Source organism: Littorina saxatilis, linkage group LG5 (genome assembly GCF_037325665.1).
Source record: "Littorina saxatilis isolate snail1 linkage group LG5, US_GU_Lsax_2.0, whole genome shotgun sequence".
Classification (NCBI taxonomy): Eukaryota; Metazoa; Mollusca; class Gastropoda; order Littorinimorpha; family Littorinidae; genus Littorina; species Littorina saxatilis.
The window spans coordinates 50,463,140-50,483,543 of record NC_090249.1 but is presented as its reverse complement, the minus strand read 5'-3'; the positions used below and the strand labels follow the sequence as shown (position 1 = coordinate 50,483,543).

Genomic DNA, 20,404 nt, shown 5'->3' with positions numbered 1-20,404 from the left:
TCCATTCCACAGATTGCCGCTGTGGTGGAAAAACTGTTCCAGATCAGACCAAAAACAGTCGGTGAAAGCGATATTAAAACATTCATACGTTTCAAAATCGACAAGGTCAAAGTCTACCCAGCTCAGTCAGTCAGATCTTTCAAGTTAGAACTGGACCTCACACGCGTGCACACAAACTAGAAGATTGGGGAAAATAACTTCATTGGTGCATACTCTTTCTTTCTTCTTCTTCTTCTTCTTTGGCGAAGAAAAACGTAGGAATGACGAGAATTCAGGGGGAAAACCAAGCGAAGGCAGCACAGCCCGGTCAGCTATATGTATGCATAAGACCTTCCTGACTCTCCTTTCTGAACCGAGCCGTTAATTAACGACATTAACTTTCGGCCTGAACGTCTGCTAAACAACACAGGGCGCATACCAGACTCACCCCTTTGCACAAAGTGTCACTAGTATCCAAACAATATTCAATTAGAAGCCAATTCCCAGACCAGAAAGAAAAAAGCTTTTGTCTCTGCGCTGGTAGGCGTGAGGGCACGTGTAAGACTACAAACATTAACATCTTGGCGTCGAACTCTACCAAGTCACTACGTTACTAAGAACGGAGTATAAGATTGTATTTCAAGTCGTAGGCTTTTAAACATTCATTACATGTAATTAGTCTGCTCGTTAAAATCGAATTTTCTCGAACCGATTTAAATTCATTGCATGGTATTCCTGGTCCAAAAATCAAGAAATCCGTGTGATGCATATTAGGTTTCTTTGGCCTGTGTTACCACCAAAGTCTTGGCAAAAAATATGCAGTAAGTCCAGTTTAATTTTGTTACAGAAGACGTCGCTTTACGCAACTTTTTGTTAGTTTGTCTTTGCATTGAATGAAGCGGTTTACTGAAGTATGTAACTTATAATCAACCTAAGAAAACATCCTTGATTGGAACTGACGAGTAATGGGTATTTGACGTCGGTGTTACGTCCATTTAACCGGAATAGGTCACGTGATGGTGCCGATCACGAGGGTACTGTCTCAAGTTAATGTCTAATCACTTTCAAGTTCATCTTTAAAGAAATTTTAACATCAAAACAACCGAGAAAAAAAATGTCAACAGAAAGGAATGTTAAAGTGGCATAGCCCATTTATACGACATAACCCCTTAACTAAATTGTAGCCTACTACTCTAACAAATAATTAATCATATTCACGATTCAACCAAAAGTTTCAAAGTTATGGAGATGGACAAAAAATGAGGAACAGGTCTTTCAGTGTTTCTGGCGGGAAATCGAATTTACATGTCAAGCACCTATTTGGGGCCATTTCTTTTATTGCATCAGGGATTTTTAGTTGGCTGTTATTGCATATGTAGCTCCGTGCACTTTTATTAAACACACCTTACACATTCCACACAACCGTTCTAGGTCCCGTTCCCGTACCGACCAAGGAACGGTGCGGGCACGGGAGGGATCGGGAGGGAACCGCAATGGAACGTAAATGATCGTTAACGGAACTGCTTTAAACGGTAGGGTCGGTAGGGACGGTTGAGTTTGGGCTGCATGTTCAAAATGTTAGCCGTTCCCCTTCCGATCAGAATGAACGGTAATGGAACCTTAACCCATCGGTAACGGAACGCTTGGATCGTTAAAGGAACTTGAAACAACGGTAACGCAACGGTAGCGCTCTCACACACTGAGTTGTCATACCCACATTCCACACAACCGTTCCAGGTCCCGTTCTCGTACCGACCAAGGACGGCTGCCACTATGGTCAGACGCTGCCCAAAGATGCCAAAAACGGCCGTTTGCGCAGCGTTCCATTGTTGTGGCAGCCGTCCTTGGTCGGTACGGGAACGGGACCTAGAACGGTGTGTGGAATGGGGGTGTTACTTCCATGACATTTGCCTCCGAGATTTGTCTCACTCAAATTGGCTGTAACAACCAGGTCGCAAGAACTCTTCTGCTCAAGTACTTTCCGTAGCACTTGGTTATGAAAAACGGCGTAAAGACATCGGTGAACCTGATCAAAATTATTACACTTCGCGTCCTCTATTGAATAATCAGTTGCTTTGTGCGACGAAAATATCCACCCTCGCTTTTCATTTCGTCGGCTGTTTATGCAATCCTATTAGTATGGGTCGTTTGTTGTCAAACATGAGATTCTGTTATTACCGTTCATTATCATTATCACCAGTTTTTGTTATTACCATTCATTATCATTATCACCAGTTGTTCCCGTTTGACTGGATACCGTGGTGTATTAATTAGGGGAAGCACGCGTGACGTTTTCTCTCAAGACTGCCAGGAGGGGAAAAAAGACCTCAAAGCAGGGGCGATAATCGACACGAAACAGCGGCCTTTCATCTTTCCAGTGCCTACAAGGCTAGGAGCAATGCCACGAATGCGTTCACATCTTCACAGAAGATAGAGCAAAGCATACATCTTGACTAAAAACAAAAGCGAGAGAGTGGGAGAGAGAGAGAGAGAGAGAGAGAGAGAGAGAGAGAGAGAGAGAGAGAGAGAGAGAAAGAGAGAGAGAGAGAGAGAGAGAGACCCTCCTCTGTGTGAATTGAGATGTTGATGGCAAAATGATGACAGCTGACAACAAACAAGATATGATTTTTCTCCCTTCTTTCGCCAAGAAGAAGAAGAGAAACAATGAGAAGGGTGTACATCTGGTACAGAGGTTAGCATATTGGCACAAACTTGGCTTTAACACAACTAAAAGAAGCAAAGTCTTGGAACATGTGCCGACAAGCACGATAATATTTAATAATAAAATAATGGCTTACCGCAGAATGACCCAGACAGTGCATGCCCGTTGGGAAACAAAAACACTGAGCTTCTCAAAATTGGTAGAACAATCCAAATAGTGTCATACTCGAAGAAGCTGCAACAGAAATGTCACCACAACCATTGCCTCAATACCTTTCGGTCCAGACATAATTTTCACAGATGGCTGTTGTCGTAAAAAGATTTTGTTCACCTGTGCCTCCATTCCGAGATCATTCATCTGTGTGCAATGGGTAGGATTCCAGACACAGCTTTTCTTCGAGGACCTACAGCGGCATGGGGACCGTGTGTTTGGGTTGGGGGGGGGGGGGGTGTAGTCATAGCCTGGCCATACCCTATTTTTGCACGGTATGACCAGACTATCCTTCGGGCATACCTCATTTTTCAAGAGAAAGTTAAGATCTGAAAGAATTCAAGCAAATTATTAAAAGTTGTTTCTTGGTCAAGTCTGAATAAATAACGCGATGAAGACTTGTAGTTGACCTCCAATGACCAACCCCACCCACTCCCTCACCCCGGTCTCATCTCATTTACATGCTCTTCCTTCTCGTGAAAACATCTTCGCCGCATCATCTCAGATCTGGCCAGGCATTGGATAAGACCGCTTCCTCCTTTCAAAAATCAAAAATCCTGACTGCTTTCTATAAGCAGATTAAGTACTTTTAAATTAACTTATTTCAAAATCAGTCACTAATGTCCAATCAGAAATGTATTCACCCGAAACAATCCTACGCAGCACAGAAAGCACACAGGGTGTTCATTATTATTGTTTCTTCTTGGTGTGTATAGGATTCGGTCGATGTGTTTGTTTGTGTGTTTGTGTTCGCATATAGATCTCAAGAATGAACGGACCGATCGTCACCAAACTTGGTGAACAGGTTCTATACATTCCTGAGACGGTCCTTACAAAAATTGGGACCAGTCAAACACACGGTTAGGGAGTTATTGGTGGATTAAGATTCTACAAGGACTTATAGAGGGACATATTAATGGTCAAAGGGAAATAACCTTCTCAGTTGGTGGCAGTGAGAATGGTTATTTCCCTTTGACCAACGGGGGTGTTTTTCCTACCTCGGAGGAATTTCTTGTTGTATATTCAAGTAGAAGGGGGGGGGGGGGTGGGGGGGCTTTGTCCCACATAAAAGTCTAGCCAGAACTGAGACGGCTTGTCGAATTGTTTGTACGGGAAGGACTGTGCCTTTAATAATTATCTTCCTAATCGTCTGGCTTGTGCAACCTGGAAGGGATGATCGAGGCGAGAAATCTAGGCTAATCTCATGCAAATGAGGCCACTTTCTCACCTGGCAAGAACTTGGAAAGGAGGACTGATAGTTCGGTTTAGAATTGGAGGAGAGACTGTTGTACAGAATGCAGACAGACAGGCTTTAGATTAGCAGGAAACCGTTTGAATAATGAAGGCCTGTCTAGAAGCTACTTCTTCTTTTGCGTTGGGGGGCTGAAACGTCTACGTACACTCGTGTGTGTGTGGGGGGGGTTGTGTGGGTGGGGGGTGGCACGAGTGTGCTTTTACGTTTATGAACGGTTTTCCCCCACTATTTAGGCAGCCATACTCCTTTTTCGGTGAATGAATGCTTGGTATTTGTGCGTTTCTATAACCCACCGAACCCTTACATGGATAACAGAATCTTTTTAATGCAGACTTGGTCTAATGCTAATGCGTGCAAAGGAAGGGGAATAAGGCATTAACAGGTCTGCACATAGGTTGACATGAAAGATCAAAAAATCTCCACTTTTAATCCACCAGGCGCGGCCAGGATTCGAACCCTCAGCCTTCCGCAGCGGAGGTCGGCGTTTTATCCACTAGGCAATTGCGCCCGTCAGTCTAAAAACAATACGGAGTCATGCAAATAATTAACCCAACCCCACGTCACGCAGAATGAGGGGAATTAATGCCAGCAAAAGAGAACAGTCCAAAATAAACTTCCAGTGTCATTCAGTCACCACCGCCAGGACTGACATTCCATCGAACAAGTTCTGTATTCGCATTGATTCTCCGATGTTCTCTTCGTTAAATTTTATGGGAAGAAAAACGAACGAGGGAAGGTTTTGTCTGAAACCCGTGTGGCTGATTGGTTCTAAAACAACCCACAAACAACCTACCAATTTAACCAACCAAGCAATGCATCAAGTAAGTACAATAAATTATACAATCAATCATACAACCGATCGTTCAATCATGCAATCATTCACTTAATCGATCAATCTTCTTCTTCTTCAGCGTTCCAGAATTTTCTGGTTACTCTGAGAGCATAGTCAGCTTCACTCCGCTTTCGTTGAGTAGGCATGCTGGGTATTTTCGTGTTTCCATAACCCACCGAACTCCGACATTGGATTACAGGATCTTTCCGTTCGCACTTGGTCTTGTGCTTGCGTGTACACACGAAGGGGGTTAAGTCATTAGCAGGTCTGCACATAAGTTGACCTGGGAGATCGGAACAATCTTCACTCTTAACCCACCAGGCAGCAGCGAACGGGATTCGAACTCACGACCTCCCGATTAGGAGGCCGACGTCTTACCACCACGCCACTGCGCCCGTCAATCGATCAATCAATACTATTGACAATAGCTAGATCCTCATGAAGAATACAACCGCCAGTGGAGCAAATACCACACTGAAACTGCAACTTCTGTTACTTCGGGTAAGCCAAAGAGTCAACATCATAGCCTTTGCGTCTGCGCTCGTACCCTAAAGTGTTTATTTCCGGTTCCGGGTCACACACTTTATGTGACTTCACGAGTGAAGATTGGCTCGTTCAGTGATACCATTCCTCTGTTGACTTGAGTCGAGACTTTGAGCAAAGGGTTGATTGCTGAACCAACAAGCTTAGGCACCTGTTGTTGGTCTACTTTCGCAGAGAAGGTGTTATAACGGCCCATTGCTAACCGCTAATTGACCTATACTCACGGAAAAAAGGCGGTTTGTGTGTTGATCTAGTGGCAATTTATTTCTTCCCAGGTCAAGATATCCGACTCTGATTCACACACCTGGTGGTTTAGGTAGGAATGCTATACCTCGTTATCTGAAATTGTGTTGCGAAAAAGGTACGCAGCAACACCGCGGGATTTGCTACCCGTCTTTTTCTTTGTGCTGCATTCTGTTATCATTTTTGTGTGGTTTATTTTGCAGTTCAAAAGTTAGGGTCGAAAACTTTGACTCCATCAGCCTCCGTTTCTCATAGTATTCTCTTGTTCCCCCTCTGATCATATTGTTCAATCTCTTTGTCTTGGTATCTTTCTCGTGCACATCAGCTCTGCTTCCAGTACAATGAGTGTTTCTGCCTCGGAAAGAGAACGGAATTTGAAAATGTGGTTTATTTTTTCCAATTGTCAAACCCTTCCCCAATATATCAAAAACAGCACCCAAGTTTGAGCCTGCTCACATTCACGATGAGGTTATTTGTCTAGTTACGAGTCAAAAGCAGAACTGAACATGAAGATCGCACACAGGACACAGAATGAACAATGAAATGTTCACATACACAAAAGAGCTTTGACCTTGTTTTGTCCTTCAAGAGCGGAGAGGGGTCGGGGGGGGGAGGGGGGAGGGAGGAAAGTAGTTAGGGTCATGCGTTCGTTCAGTTGCTAGTGACCTGTGTAACAAGGCAGTTTGTAGATCCGCCGTGACTTGTGTCGTCTGCTCGGGGAGCGTGCCTGCAGAATAATGAGTCGGTCGCCCACACACAGTCACCGTCCAATTTGTCCTGACAATGACACTCCCACCGCCGGGAAGAGTGTCCGACTGCTGTTACCAGAGGAGCTTGAATCGAAGTACAGTGATTGATGAAGGTGTACGTACGGGCGTCGGGGGATGTAGCTCAGTCGGTAGCGCGCTGGATTTGTATCCAGTTGGCCGCTGTCAGCGTGAGTTCGTCCCCACGTTCGGCGAGAGATTTATTTCTCAGAGTCAACTTTGTGTGCAGACTCTCCTCGGTGTCCGAACACCCCCGTGTGTACACGCAAGCACAAGACCAAGTGCGCACGAAAAAGATCCTGTAATCCATGTCAGAGTTCGGTGGGTTATAGAAACACGAAAATACCCAGCATGCTTCCTCCGAAAACGGCGTATGGCTGCCTAAATGGCCGGGTAAAAAACGGTCATACACGTAAAATTCCACTCGTGCACAAAAAAAACCACGAGTGTACGTGGGAGTTTCAGCCCACGAACGCAGAAGAAGAAGAAGAAGAAGAAGAAGAAGGTGTACAATACTTCCATCCACCGGCGCTTTGACACAAGCTCCTGTTCTGTGACGTAGGGCAGAGCGGGGTTAGTTGTAACACGTGGCAAGTTGTAACAGGGGGGATAACTCCGGAAAGAACAACACAAGCAAACTTTTTGAGGGGACAGGTTTGTTACTCACAATTACAACATTAAGAAAGAATTAATAAAATATTCAGTGTGACATTTGGAAAAACAAAACGCACGTACACACGTACAGAAGGAAAACCCATGGTGATTTTTTTTTTTGGGGGGGGGAGGGGGAGGGGGTGATCATAACGATGTAAAGAGGGTCTTGTCATCGTGTTACCCTCTGCTCACTCCTTAGCCGAAAAAAAGGAATCTAAATGAAGGAAAGAAAGGAAGCGAGTTATGTAAATCTTCATTTTTTCCCTTCAACGAATCGACAGCTTTGTGGAATAATCTTCCAGAAAATATACGACAAACGCAGTCAGTTGGTGAATTTAAAAGATTTTTGACCAATGGAGATGTTGTTGTTCCACAGTATTATTATTTAGGCAACCGCAAGGCACAGGTACTTCACAGCAGGTTGAGATTAAATATGAGCGATTTGCAACAAGACCTTGTTAACCGACACCGCTCTGATAATTTAGAATGCACGTGTGGAGTACGCCCGGAAGATGCTGAACACTTTTTGCTACATTGTCCAAAATTTAGAGAACATAGAACCTTTTTATATTTAGTCAAGTTTTGACTAAATATTTTAACATCGAGGGGGAATCGAAACGAGGGTCGTGGTGTATGTGCGTATGTGTGTGTGTGCGTGCGTGTGTGTGTGTGTGTGTGTAGAGCGATTCAGACTAAACTACAGGACCGATCTTTATGAAATTTGACATGAGAGTTCCTGGGTATGAAATCTCGGAACGTTTTTTTCATTTTTTTGATAAATGTCTTTGATGACGTCATATCCGGCTTTTCGTGAAAGTTGAGGCGGCACTGTCACGCCCTCATTTTTCAACCAAATTGGTTGAAATTTTGGTCAAGTAATCTTCGACGAAGCCCGGGGTTCGGTATTGCATTTCAGCTTGGTGGCTTAAAAATTAATTAATGACTTTGGTCATTAAAAATCTGAAAATTGTAAAAAAAAATAAAAAATTATAAAACGATCCAAATTTACGTTTATCTTATTCTCCATCATTTGCTGATTCCAAAAACATATAAATATGTTATATTCGGATTAAAAACAAGCTCTGAAAATTAAATATATAAAAATTATTATCAAATTTTTTTTTTTTCGAAATCAATTTAAAAACACTTTCATCTTATTCCTTGTCGGTTCCTGATTCCAAAAATATATAGATATGATATGTTTGGATTAAAAACACGCTCAGAAAGTTAAAACGAAGAGAGGTACAGAAAAGCGTGCTATGCAGCATAGCGTAACCACTACCCCGCTCTTCTTGTCAATTTCACTGCCTATGCCGTGAGCGGTGGACCACGAGTATACGGTCTTGCTGCGTTGCATTGCGTTCAGTTTCATTCTGTGAGTTCGACAGCTACTTGACTAAATATTGTATTTTCGCCTTACGCGACTTGTTATTTAATAGTCTGCCAACGCACATTCTGGACTGCAAAACACTTTTGTTTGGAAATACTGATTTAGCTATATTTTTGAACACGAAAATATTTTCTGTTGTACAAGATTACGTTATGTCAACTGATCGCTTCGGCTGATATTATATTAACAGTGACTGCAATAGATGTAGCAAAGCATTCTCTCTCTCTCTCTCTCTCTCTCTCTCTCTCTCTCTCTCTCTCTCTCTCTCTCTCTCTCTCTCTCTCTCTCTCTCTCTCTCTCTCTCTCTCTCTCTCTCTTTTTATTTCTATAAAAAATTATGAAATATTTTGAAAGAAAAGGGTTGAAGTTATCACTTGTTCGCCATGTCTTGTTATCAGAATGTGTATTGATTATCAGTTTTAGAACGTGTCCATAAGCAGTCTGCTTGTTAACGTTCTTAATGTTGTTACTGTTTATAACGTGTATACAAGAAATTAATTTTTAAAAAACACGCTTGAACCAAAGGAAGCGCAAAAAACGCAGGACTCACCATGCATATTAAGTGGGTAGACGTCATGGAAAGGAAAACAGTGCTGTCTTTATTCATATTTCTTCGTACACTTTCAGCAGAAAAAAAAAATAAATCTGTAGGCACTCAAAGAATCCGACCTATATAAGCAGGACGAAAAAACTAATCAGTCACAACATAGGAATGACCCACATCCATTGATGCCTATGACCGCTCTCATTGATCAAGCATACAGAGGCTTCTTCAAGAAAGAAAAAAATTCCAGGGCTTCTGAATCGCACGGAAACCGGCCGTATAGATGAAGCATTTGGTAGCTCCATCATCAGCGCTTGAAGTGAGAATGATTGCACACAAGAAATCATTTAGGAATTGGGAGCCCAAGCAAGCAGCGTGGTGCAAACGTTTTAACGACATTTTGATGGCCTGTTCCATAAAAAGTAGGTCTTCAAAAGACTTCAAACACTCGGAGAAGGAAGTTGGGGCGCGGCAAGGAATAAAAACGGAGGAAAAGGCGGGAGAAGGAGGAGGAAGAAGGGGGTTGGGGGAGGGAGGGAGGGGTAGATGTCGTAGACGGCTGGAAGATTCCATAGAATTTCAGAAAGTTCTCAAAAGACCACGGAGGCGATTGAATCAATGGCTGAATCGCCATTCAGTGTCTTGCGATCTTACTCTCCTTGGCAAATCCAAACACTAACAAAACACCAGCACAGACTTCACTAATACGCGTACGAGCCCGCTAATGGGCAGAATATCATCTGCGCAATTTCAGCGGCACAGACGACGCACTGCCTATTATTTATACCGCGATAGGGATTATAAGAATAAGAATAAGAATAAGAATACTTTATTATCTCATAGAGAAATTCATGCGTGGTACATAACAATAATACAAACAAGACATTGATTTTACATAAAACATATAGCACTATATAACAGGGCAGGTTATAGAAACACCTCCCACATACCTCTCTGGACATTCCTTGCATTGTTCTTACGCATTCAGACATGAACACATCCATGTCTCACTTACACATCGCACACATGGACATTCGTATACGCTCAACTTACCCATTCACACATGGACATTCGACCACGCTCCACTTACACATTCTTATACGCTCCACTTACACATTCACACATGGGCATTCTTATATATGCTCCACTCCCACATGGACATTCGACTACGCCCACTTACACGTTCACACATGGACATCTTTAAAGCACTGCGCTTATGACGAATATACTTGGCCTGTTTTCCTTTCATGCAACGTGTAGCGGGCTGGGATAAGCTGCAGTGTAAGTCTGTCCTGCTGAAGTTACATTATATGTGAGCGGAGCCCCTAACATACCCGTACCTGCTGACACGCGGCTTTTCAGCGAGGGGGATTAGCAGGAAACAAAGGCAGCGAAGCGGAACTCAACATTTTATGAAGCAACACGGCAGAAAATCACTGATGCGCGCTAATCGATTACCAACGCGTCTGTCTGCCAAAACATGTGCTCGGCCACACTCAATGAGTTTCTCAGACCGCGCTTTACGGTGGAACCCCCCCTTTTAAGACCTCCCGGTTTAAGACTCCCCCCATTAAGACCTTGCTTTTTTAAATTTTCTGTTTCATGACCTTTCATAATTTTACCCCCATTTTTAAGATTTCCTCCTTTTTTCAGACCTGATTTTTTCCGATTTGTGGAGGCCTTAAAAGGGGGGTTCCACTGTACAGCTTACCTTTGGAGCCGAGAAGAAGGCAAGAAAGTCTAGCCTTTCGATGAGTTGCTAATCTGTCTGCCATAGATAGGTGGCTTGCCTCTGTTGTGAGAAGGGGGGCTTGTCAAACAGGCTCTTGTCAGTCGCCGGTTGATGGATGAGAAAAAGAAAGCCTTTTTCAACACGCGAGCGTACAAGACGGTTCTTTATGGTACCTCGGCAAATATACACTGGCCTGCCTTCGTTTCTGCTTCTTCTCCCTGTTTTATGTCCTGTGTGGATATGGTTGCTTTTTGTGCTCAGTTTTATGTGTGTTTTGTTACATTTTTATGTGTGTTTTAAGAGTTTCTGTAATCAACAAGGTTTGTGAAGATGAAAAGGAGTAGAAGCTCGTGTGGGAGGTTTAACTTATATGACGATCATCATAGCTGCTTCTTGATATTGACATAAAAAGGTTCAATCACTGTAGAACTTGACATGAACAGCTATATATCTCTGACCGCAATTTGTGCACTTGTCCCCTGGGCAGTCGTAACTACTGGGTAACCAGCATACCAGTGAATGACTTTCATGCCGGTCTTTGAAATTACAGTCTAGTCTATCACGCCCCACAAAAGAGCCATATTTGCAACCACATTTGGCGGGGTGGAGGATGTTTAATGCATGTCATTTGCATGATGCCAGTGGCAAAGTTCTGTGAATTCCCGGGATGATCATAAGCTCTTTGCATTAGGGGCGTTAAGCCTAACGCTGTTAGGAAGATAGTACCGCAGTGAGCGAGGCTGGTACTACATATTGTTCATACGAAATGACAAACACAGGTTACAAGCGATAACGCGCAAAAGTACTGGTTTATTATTTTACATCTGACACTAAGGTATCAGTAATGCATATATAGTTACAGTACTACGTAATGAGATACTACGTATTGCGGTAAAAAACTTATGGACAGAAAGAAAAAGAGAAAAGAAAACAAGTTATTAGACATGGCAAAAGTATCAAATGCATTAACAAGACACGAGAAGTAAATACAAGAAAAATAAACAATCACAAGACAGGCGAAGACAAACAGACAAGAAAGTTACAAATACCAAACACTCGTTGGTTAGTCCTTCAACAACAATAAAGAGTTACGTTCTGTACGTTCAACAACAATAAAGAATTACGTTCCGTACGTTCAACAATACCATAAGCACTAAGAATACTCAAGAAACTTAGCATACATACGTTTAAAACCAAAATGGCTACTTTCAGAAAAATACAAAACGTTGACTCATCAGGCCAGGAATACAAAGCAAACTGTCAGTGTCATACCAAAAAGTCTCCTAACGACAATGTTCCTGCGTTAATCAAAGTCACAAACAAGATATTTACTCATCCACTTTCCCTCAATAACGTTACAAGAAATAAGCCCGTTTACAAAACGATCACCACAGACCGCAAGCTTCTTTTACCTAAATTCTTTTAACGTAAGGCTGAAAAAGTCGGAGAAAACGTTTCACTTCGAACTTCGTTAACCACAGAAAACACAAGTTATCATTATAAACATTAGCGACTTTCTAGCGTCTACAAATCATTGCTGTACGTTCACAACACTAGAACAGTTGAACACACAATAAAGAAACACTACAACAAGTCAGACTTTCAACTCACGTTATACATAAACAACTCACAAAGTAATTACAAAATGGCGACCAAAACACAACACAAACAAGTAACAACAAAATTACCTTATGCGCTGTGTGGGTTGACCAGCAGTACCAAAAACGTGTTGCCTCACAAACGAAGGGCACAAAACGATTCACACTTGAGAAACAACTGTCTCCAAGAACATTACGTTGACGTTAAAACATAAGAAACACTCCGTTAGTTCACTTGATCACCTTCATACGTTTACATCAAAAACCAAACGCTTCCTAAAACCCTCAGATCGACTGACGAGACAGGAGTCAAGCAGCGGTATTTATGGAAACAAAAACCTAACATGGAATAGTTATTCAAAAGTCAAAGGTCACCGGATTGACCAACCAACAACATTCCTAAGACAGAATCGGGTGAAACTACTATTTTACAACCAATCAGTAACCGATCACGCACTCCGTGCATGCTCAAAACTTAAAACGGTATATTTAACAGAAAGAAGACCAAGGAACTAGCTGACATCACAAAGCTAAAAACACGTGAGTCACACGTATTCTAAAACTTGCAACGCAGATTCGCAGGGCTCACCTCAAAATCAAAACACGGAAAAGAGCACGTGAATCTCACGGTGTTCTAAGACTAAACGACGCAGTTTGTGACGCTCCGACCAAAACCAGGTCACAACAACTGAACAAGGAGCACGTGAATCTCACGTAAAAATATTAACGCTCCACAAAACGGGTCACAACAAGGTGCCACAATAAAAACACGGTTTACTTCTTTTTACATCGTGCAATGGCTTGAGCAAACGTAATTACAACAAAAGTAGGTGACTGCATGCCACATCGGCATGCACACTCCCACCGGAAATTATATTAATATAATTTACTTCAAAAACCTTTGTACAAACATATTCCTTATATCAAAAGAATAACGACGCAGATTTAGACATTTCAAATTTAGAACTCAAAATCATTGTGTTACAAAACATTTACACAACAATATTACGGTTCAATCACTTTCAGTGTTTCAACACATCTCGTTTCAACTAAATGCCACTGGTCATTTACTCGACGGCATAAAGAAAACGCACCACTTAAAACATAAATGTCCGTTACATCATCTGGTATAAAAACAAACTGCAACAATCTACAACTGTCAAATTGGAAAAACACTCCAAAGTTCAATGTTCTTTCAGTTCGCTTACACAGCTTTGTCTTCGTGATTTTCACGATCAACTAACACGGTCATTTTGTGAATAGGTCGCTCTAATATGCGACTATCACCAGTGGGACGGCCGTGATTGTCTAGAGCCTTTGTTCCAACATGCACTTTCACTCGTCTGACCAGTCCATCAGATCCAGGCATCACCTCGATTACACGAGCCATGCACCACTCTGATCTGCACAAGTTCTGGTCATGCAAGACAACAACATCTCCCACCTGTACGTTTGCCTGGGGACGTTGCCAGACACGACGTTTCTGCAAAAGTGAAAGGTACTGGCTCTTCCATAGCAGCCAGAATTCGTCTGCCATCCGCTGGACACAGCGCCAACGTTTCCTGGCGTACAGGTCTGGATCTTCAAACACACCAGGGGGCGGAAGGATGGCACCTGACTTCATGGTGAGGACGTGGTTGGGGGTCAAAGGGCGTGGTCCATCTGCCGATTCCAGTGACTCGACAGACAGTGGTCGACTGTTCACGATGGCCATCACCTCGTATAGGAACGTACGAAGTGATGAAGTAGTGAGACGCTGGCCTGATCTTCTGAGAAGACCATTCAGGATGCTGCGTATCGTTCGGATCTGACGCTCCCAAACGCCACCCATGTGACTAGCTGCAGGGGGGTTGAACTTGAACTCACATTTGCTTTCCAGCATCTTTGATGTCAGTCGTTCAGAGTCCATCTCCTTCCATGCCAGTTTGAACTCATTGCATGCACCTACAAAGTTCGTTCCTTTGTCACACCAAATGCGTGATATGTTTCCTCGCATGGAGACAACAATGCGTAGGGCGTTGATGAAGGAATCACTTGACATGTCATCCAGGGTTTCAATGTGGATTGCCCTAGAGGCAAAACACGTCACGATCAGTCCGTACCTTTTCACCTCCCTACGTCCATCTTTGACGTGAAATGGGCCGAAACAGTCAATGCCACAGTACGTGAACGGTGGGGATGGGTCAATACGCTCTGGAGGGAGGTCGGCCATCTTCTGTCCAGCTGGCCCTGAGCGATGCCATCGGCAGTGAACACAGCGGCGCACCAACGAAGAGACGACGTGACGAATACCAATGATCCAGAAACCGCTGGCTCGTACTTGGTTGATCGTGAACATTCTCCCTTGGTGGGCTATCGCGGCATGACAATCCTGAACCACCAGCAAAGAGAAGTGACTGTCTCGAGGTAGTAGTATGGGAAACTTGTCAGCTGAAGAGGATGATGAATTTTGAGAGCGACCATATACTCTCAGTATACCATCAGTGTCTTTGTGAGCGTTGAGTGCCTGAAGTTGGTTGCGTAAAGAAGGCGTTGGGCGTTCAAAATGTTCTTTCTGAAGACATACGATGAACTTCTTCTCAGTGACTTCAAGCACTTCAAGGGGAGACGACTGGTGCCCCTTAATGGCATTGCATTTGCGTACCAAAACAGCCAGAGTTCTTATCAGAGATGTCTTGGAGGAGAATCGTTGGGCGATCTGCTCAAACGACTGAACAGACACTTCTTTAGAGGTAGTAGCCTTGCACACTTTCACCTCAACATCGTCATCTGGGATCTCGAAAAAGTCATCTGATTCCGGAAGGGACTGGCTCAAGAACGCGGGACCATGGAACCACTCTGATGTCATGAGGTCACTCACAGACAATCCCCGTGATGCATAATCAGCTGGGTTCTCCTTTGTAGAAACATGATTCCACTGACTGGCCTGTGAGAACTGACGTATTTGTTGGACTCTATTTGCGACAAAGACGTGAAAACGCTTGGACTCGTTCTTCAAATAAGCGAGTACAATCATAGAGTCAGTCCAAAAGAAATGTTCAATGCTCTCAAAGTCCAGTTCTTCTTGAAGAAATCTTGCCATCTTGACGGAAAGTACTGCTGCCGTTAGCTCCAGACGAGGGACAGTGACGTGTCGAAGCGGAGCCACGCGTGCTTTGGCGACTACAAGCGTACTGTGAATGTTGCCTAGATGATTCTCAAAGCGAAGGTACGAACACTGGCCGTATCCTGCTGTAGACGCGTCTGAGAAGTGATGTAGCTCTACATTCTTCACAGTGCCAAAGTCTGTGGGCAAGTAGTTCCTGGGTACCTTGACGCAACCCAGTCGGGATAGATCCTTCAGCCACTCTTCCCAACGTTCTTGAAGCGATGGTGGCAGCGGATCGTCCCAGCCGAGCTCCTGGCGACATAGTTCCTGGAGGATCAATTTTCCAGTCAGCAAAAAGGGGGCCAGAAAACCAAGGGGGTCGTAGACTGATGCAATTGTAGAGAGAACTCCTCTTCTGTTCGAGGGACCCAGTCTGGGGTTGTCAGTGAAACCCAGCGTGTCATCATCAGTGCACCAGTGAAGGCCAAGAGTCCGCTCAATTTCTGGTGTGCTACAAGGGACTGCGAGTTCTGTGGCCTTGGTTGACGTAACTTCAGAGTCGGGGAAGTACTCTAAAAGTTCCTTTGAGTTGGAGACTATCTTGTGCAGCCTCAATTGTCCGTGTTCACAAATTTCTCTAGCCTTCATGAGCACATCTGCTGCTTCTTCAACAGAGTCTTTGGCTTGAAGTCCATCATCGACATAAAAGTCACGCTGCAGAAAGGCTGATGCCTTGGCGCTGATTGTGGCGTTGTCCTTTGCCACCTGCTTGAGGCCGAAGTTTGCGCAGCCTGGAGACGATGTAGCTCCGAAGATGTGCACCTTCATGCGGTAGTCAAGCGGCTGGCCACTCGTATCACCGTCCTTCCACCAAAGGAAGCGCAGAAAGTCTCGATGGGGCTCGGAGACGTGAAACTGGTGGTACATTTTTTCCACGTCACAGGAAAATGCTATGGGACCCTTGCGGAAACGACAGAGAACGCCGGAAAGGGAGCTGATTAGGTCTGGGCCTTGTAGGAGAAGATCGTTCAAGGACGTGCCTAGGTGACGTGCACTACAGTCAAAAACCACACGAATCTTTCCTGGCTTCTTGTCGTTGTACACGCCGTGATGTGGGATGTACCAGCGATTTGGGACCTCGACTTCGTTCTTGGGAATCAGTTCAGCGTCACCTCGCTCCAAAATCACGTTCATGAACTTGATATAGTCTTCACGGTACCCAGGCTTCTTCTCAAACTGGCGTTTCAGTCCCATGAGACGCTTGACTGCGGCACCTCTGTTGTCAGGAAGAGACGGTTGTTCTGGCCGAAAAGGCAGAGGCATCTCGTAGTGACCAGCTTCGTTGACCTTCACGTTCTCCTTCACGATCTTCATGAACTTCAAATCATCTTGAGACATGGATCCTGTGTCACTATCAGCAAAGTCTCTCTCCATAACGTGTAGTAGGTCAGTACACGATACCTCATCCACCTGTATTTTGTAGACGTGAGCTGCACTTTCTTCTTGTCTTGATCCTGGCTTAACGACTACGTGCATGGACGAGCCTACACCATCAAAGGCGACGGAATGCGGTGACTTGCCGACGATGCTCCAACCTAACTTAGTCTCTACTGCAAATGGCAGTCCTTGGACAACGTTTAGGGGCATGAGGGCTTCAGCGCAGTCATAGCCGATGAGGAGGCCTGCTTCGCAATCAGGGTACAAGGGGGGCAGTTTTGGGGACAGGTGTTGAAGATGTGGGTAAACTTTGACAGTCTCTGAGGTGGGGATTTGCGTGGGGTCAACGGACAGGTAAGGTCGTGAGATGGCAGAAGGGAGCCTGACAAACTCACTGGAGGTAGGAGAGCGGACACGCAATCCAGAGTACTTCCTGCCGGAGACCATAGCATTGTCCTCAGTCAGTGTGGAGACCCTGAGTGTAGTCGGCTGCGATTTGGCTTTAACTTCTTCAGCCACTGACTGCACTACAAAAGTGGCGTTGGACATAGTGTCCAGTAGTGCGTACGTCAGCACTTCTACGTTGGGGTTAGAGTCACTGGAAACGAGAACGGGAACGATCATAGACGTGAAACCGATGCTGTTTTCCTCGCTGGCCTTAAGAGCAGACACCGTAGGGGTCGACGATGACAGTGGCTCTTGAACGTCAGCAGCAGAGGTACGGTAATTGTTCTTGTGTTCACTCGCCCCTTTGGTTTCACTCATACTGTTCTGATACTTGAAATTGTCATCATGAAGACAAGTGGGATGAGCCTTCTTGCACTTCTTGCACGTCTGTCTCTGCATACATTGACGGCTCTGGTGATCCTTACTTCTGAGACATCCGTAGCAGATACGGTTCTTGAACAGAAAATCTCGTATCTCAACCAGAGGCTTCTCTATGAGTTCCTTACATGTCCCAGCGTCATGGTCCGGAAGTTGACAGTGCAGACATGCGGAGACATCCTCTGTCAGGGTTGACAGGTTCGTTGTGAACTTTCTTGGTGTCCCCGATGCACTTGTCAAGCCGAAAACAGGGTCGTTAGAAATGTCTGCTTCGAGGGTAACGAACGACACGAGTTCATGGAACAGAGGATACCTCTTCTTTTCAACCTTGGTTCGAGCAACTGTTCTAGACCATCTGTGACTCATCCAGTCTGGGAGCTTTCCGACGATCTTCCGTAGGTACTGGGCATCATCCAGGATGCTCAGTCCACCAACTTCCTGGGCAGCAACGGAACATTGCTGCAAGAAATCGGCCAGACTTCTGAGTCCCTTGGGATCCTTGCTTTTGACTGGGGTCCATTCGTCCAGCTTGGTCCGGAAAGCTTGCGAAACGACGTATGAGTTGCCGAACCGATTTTCCAGCACTTCCATGGCTCTCTCGTAGGCATCACCTTCTCTCAGCAGAAAGAAGCCGGTCACGGCCTCCTTTGCTTGACCTCCGATGTACCGTTGCAGATACAATAACTTCTCACTGCTGGTTATGTTTTGTCTCTCGATGAGGAACGAAAACGACGACCTCCAAATTGGATATTGGAGAGGGTCACCAACAAAAATGCACGGCTCCTGCATCGGCAAACGGTTGATCATCAGAGCGTCTGATAGGGTTTTGGCGAGAGAGTCCATAGGAGTGTCCTGCTTGGCAGGAGTAGCAAGTGGACGTTGGTAGTACGCAGACGGGGGGTAGGAGGCAAATGGACGATCTGCATGACATTCCTTGTCAAAGTTCATGTACGCAGGGGGCCTTGCGTTTTCGTTTCCCCAGATAACTTTGGGGGTGGTCTGATGTGGGTCCAGGAATGTGGGCACGAAAGGCTCTGGTTTGGGATGTAGGTGGGTATCATAGGGGAAACAGGGTGGGGCAACTTGGAAACGTCTGTGGTCCATGCGTTGGTGACGTTCTTCTGGGAAGTAGGTGTGTCGTTCTTGCGTCTCATCACCTTCCCTTGTCTCTGGTAGGTGATAGGACCAACCTGTGTGGTCGAGATCAGGCGGGCGAGAGCCTGTGACGCTTGTCGTTGAGTGTCCAACGTTGTGCAGAGGCGGCTGACCAGTGTACGCACCAAGAGGGTGCTGCAGTGTGGTCAGCAGCGCTGTAGGCCGCATGGAGGATGTAGTTACAGCCGTCGTGTAGTTGGGTGTGAAGGGCTCCTGACGGACGAAAGGAGCGCTCGTTCCGACGTGATGGGGGGCGTTGGTGAAGGGCTCCTGATGGACGAAAGGAGCGCTCGTTCCGACGTGATGGGGGGCGTTGACATCCTCTCTACGTTGAGGTCCGTACGCCTCATATGTGGCGTTGTTGGTAGTAGCGGCGCTTGTAGAGGCGTTGACTCCAACGACGAGGTCCACGACAGGTAACGCGTGCTGTCGTGGCTCAGTCGTTGTGGTTCCTGCGATGAAGTTGGTGACAGCAGCGTTGACAGTAGAGATGTCACGGGTGCTGGCGGCGTTGCAGACAGGAACAGACGTGACGTCCAAGGCTGGCTGGTGTGTCCCTTGATCAGCAATGACGGCAGCTTGGCAGACAGGAACAGACGCGGCGTCCAAGGCTGGCTGGTGTGTCCCTTGGTCAGCAATGACGGCAGCACCTGTCCCTATTCCTATCGCTGTTTGTTCATTGTTTAGAGGAGGGGCTACAAGACTATACAAGGGAACGAAAGGACGAGGGTGGAACCTAGTGTTCAACAAATCAACTGACGGTAGATCAGGGAGATCCTGCTGAACGGATTCACCTTGTTCCAATACTTGTAACATAGCTTGTTGTTCTCTTAAGCTAATTTTCAATTCGGTGGACTGAATTTGTCTCAAAGCCTTTTTCTGTTTAATATCTTCAAGAGCTGCTTCAGCTGCGTCTTCGGCCTGTCTAGCTGCTATTCTCTCGGCTTCCTTAGCCTGCCTAGCTGCATCTTCAGCCTGCCTAGCTGCTGTTCTCTCAGCTTCCTTAGCCTGCCTAGCTGCTTCTTCGGCCTGCCTAGCTGCATCTTCAGCCTGCCTAGCTGCTGTTCTCTCAGCTTCCTTAGCCTGCCTAGCTGCTTCTTCGGCCTGCCTAGCTGCGTCTTCAATCTGCCTAGCTGCATTTCTCTCAGCTTCCTCAGTCTGCCTAGCTGCTGTTCTCTCAGCATATTGTTGTTGTAAGAGATCCAGTTCACTAAACTGAGCTTCCTTTATTGCGTCACCTTCCACTTTTATGGCCAGGGATGCAGCCTCTAGTTTAAGAGCCAATTTAGTGTCTTCAGAGCTAACACTTTTAGAGCGGAGAGACTCGGCGCGAGAAGCTACTTGGCTACCTGATCTCCTGATACCTGACTTGTGGCTAGCTGACTTGTGGATGGCTGACGTAATGCTAGCTGCTTTATGGCTGGCAGTCTTAACACTGGCTGACTTGTGGGTGGATGACCCAACGCTAGGTGTAACACTGCTATGCCTGG

General features: G+C 45.3%; 1 protein-coding gene across 1 annotated transcript; it reads right to left on the bottom strand.

Annotated features, from left to right (window-relative positions):
• Positions 1–11,601: 11,601 nt before the first annotated feature.
• Positions 11,602–20,098, bottom strand: LOC138965955 (uncharacterized). The gene is made up of 4 exons (XM_070338039.1): positions 19,969–20,098; positions 18,950–19,492; positions 11,913–17,452; positions 11,602–11,880 (listed from the first exon to the last, which is right to left on the bottom strand). Exons 1-3 carry the CDS (start codon positions 20,096–20,098, stop codon positions 13,614–13,616), a joined length of 4,512 nt encoding a protein of 1,503 aa, XP_070194140.1. The 3' UTR covers positions 11,602–11,880; positions 11,913–13,613.
• Between the last annotated feature and the right edge of the window lie 306 nt (positions 20,099–20,404).

What these genes read in the sequence shown, in the direction of transcription:
- LOC138965955 (XM_070338039.1), bottom strand. Translation starts at nt 20,098, where the DNA reads ATGCTGAGAGAACAGCAGCTAGGCAGACTGAGGAAGCTGAGAGAAATG. An exon ending in GCTGAGAGAACAGCAGCTAG is followed by an intron (nt 19,493 to 19,968) that starts GCAGGCTGAAGA and finishes CTGTCTGCCAAG; the next exon opens with CTGCCGTCATTGCTGATCAA. An exon ending in GCCTGATCTCGACCACACAG is followed by an intron (nt 17,453 to 18,949) that starts GTTGGTCCTATC and finishes TAGTGCAGTCAG; the next exon opens with TGGCTGAAGAAGTTAAAGCC.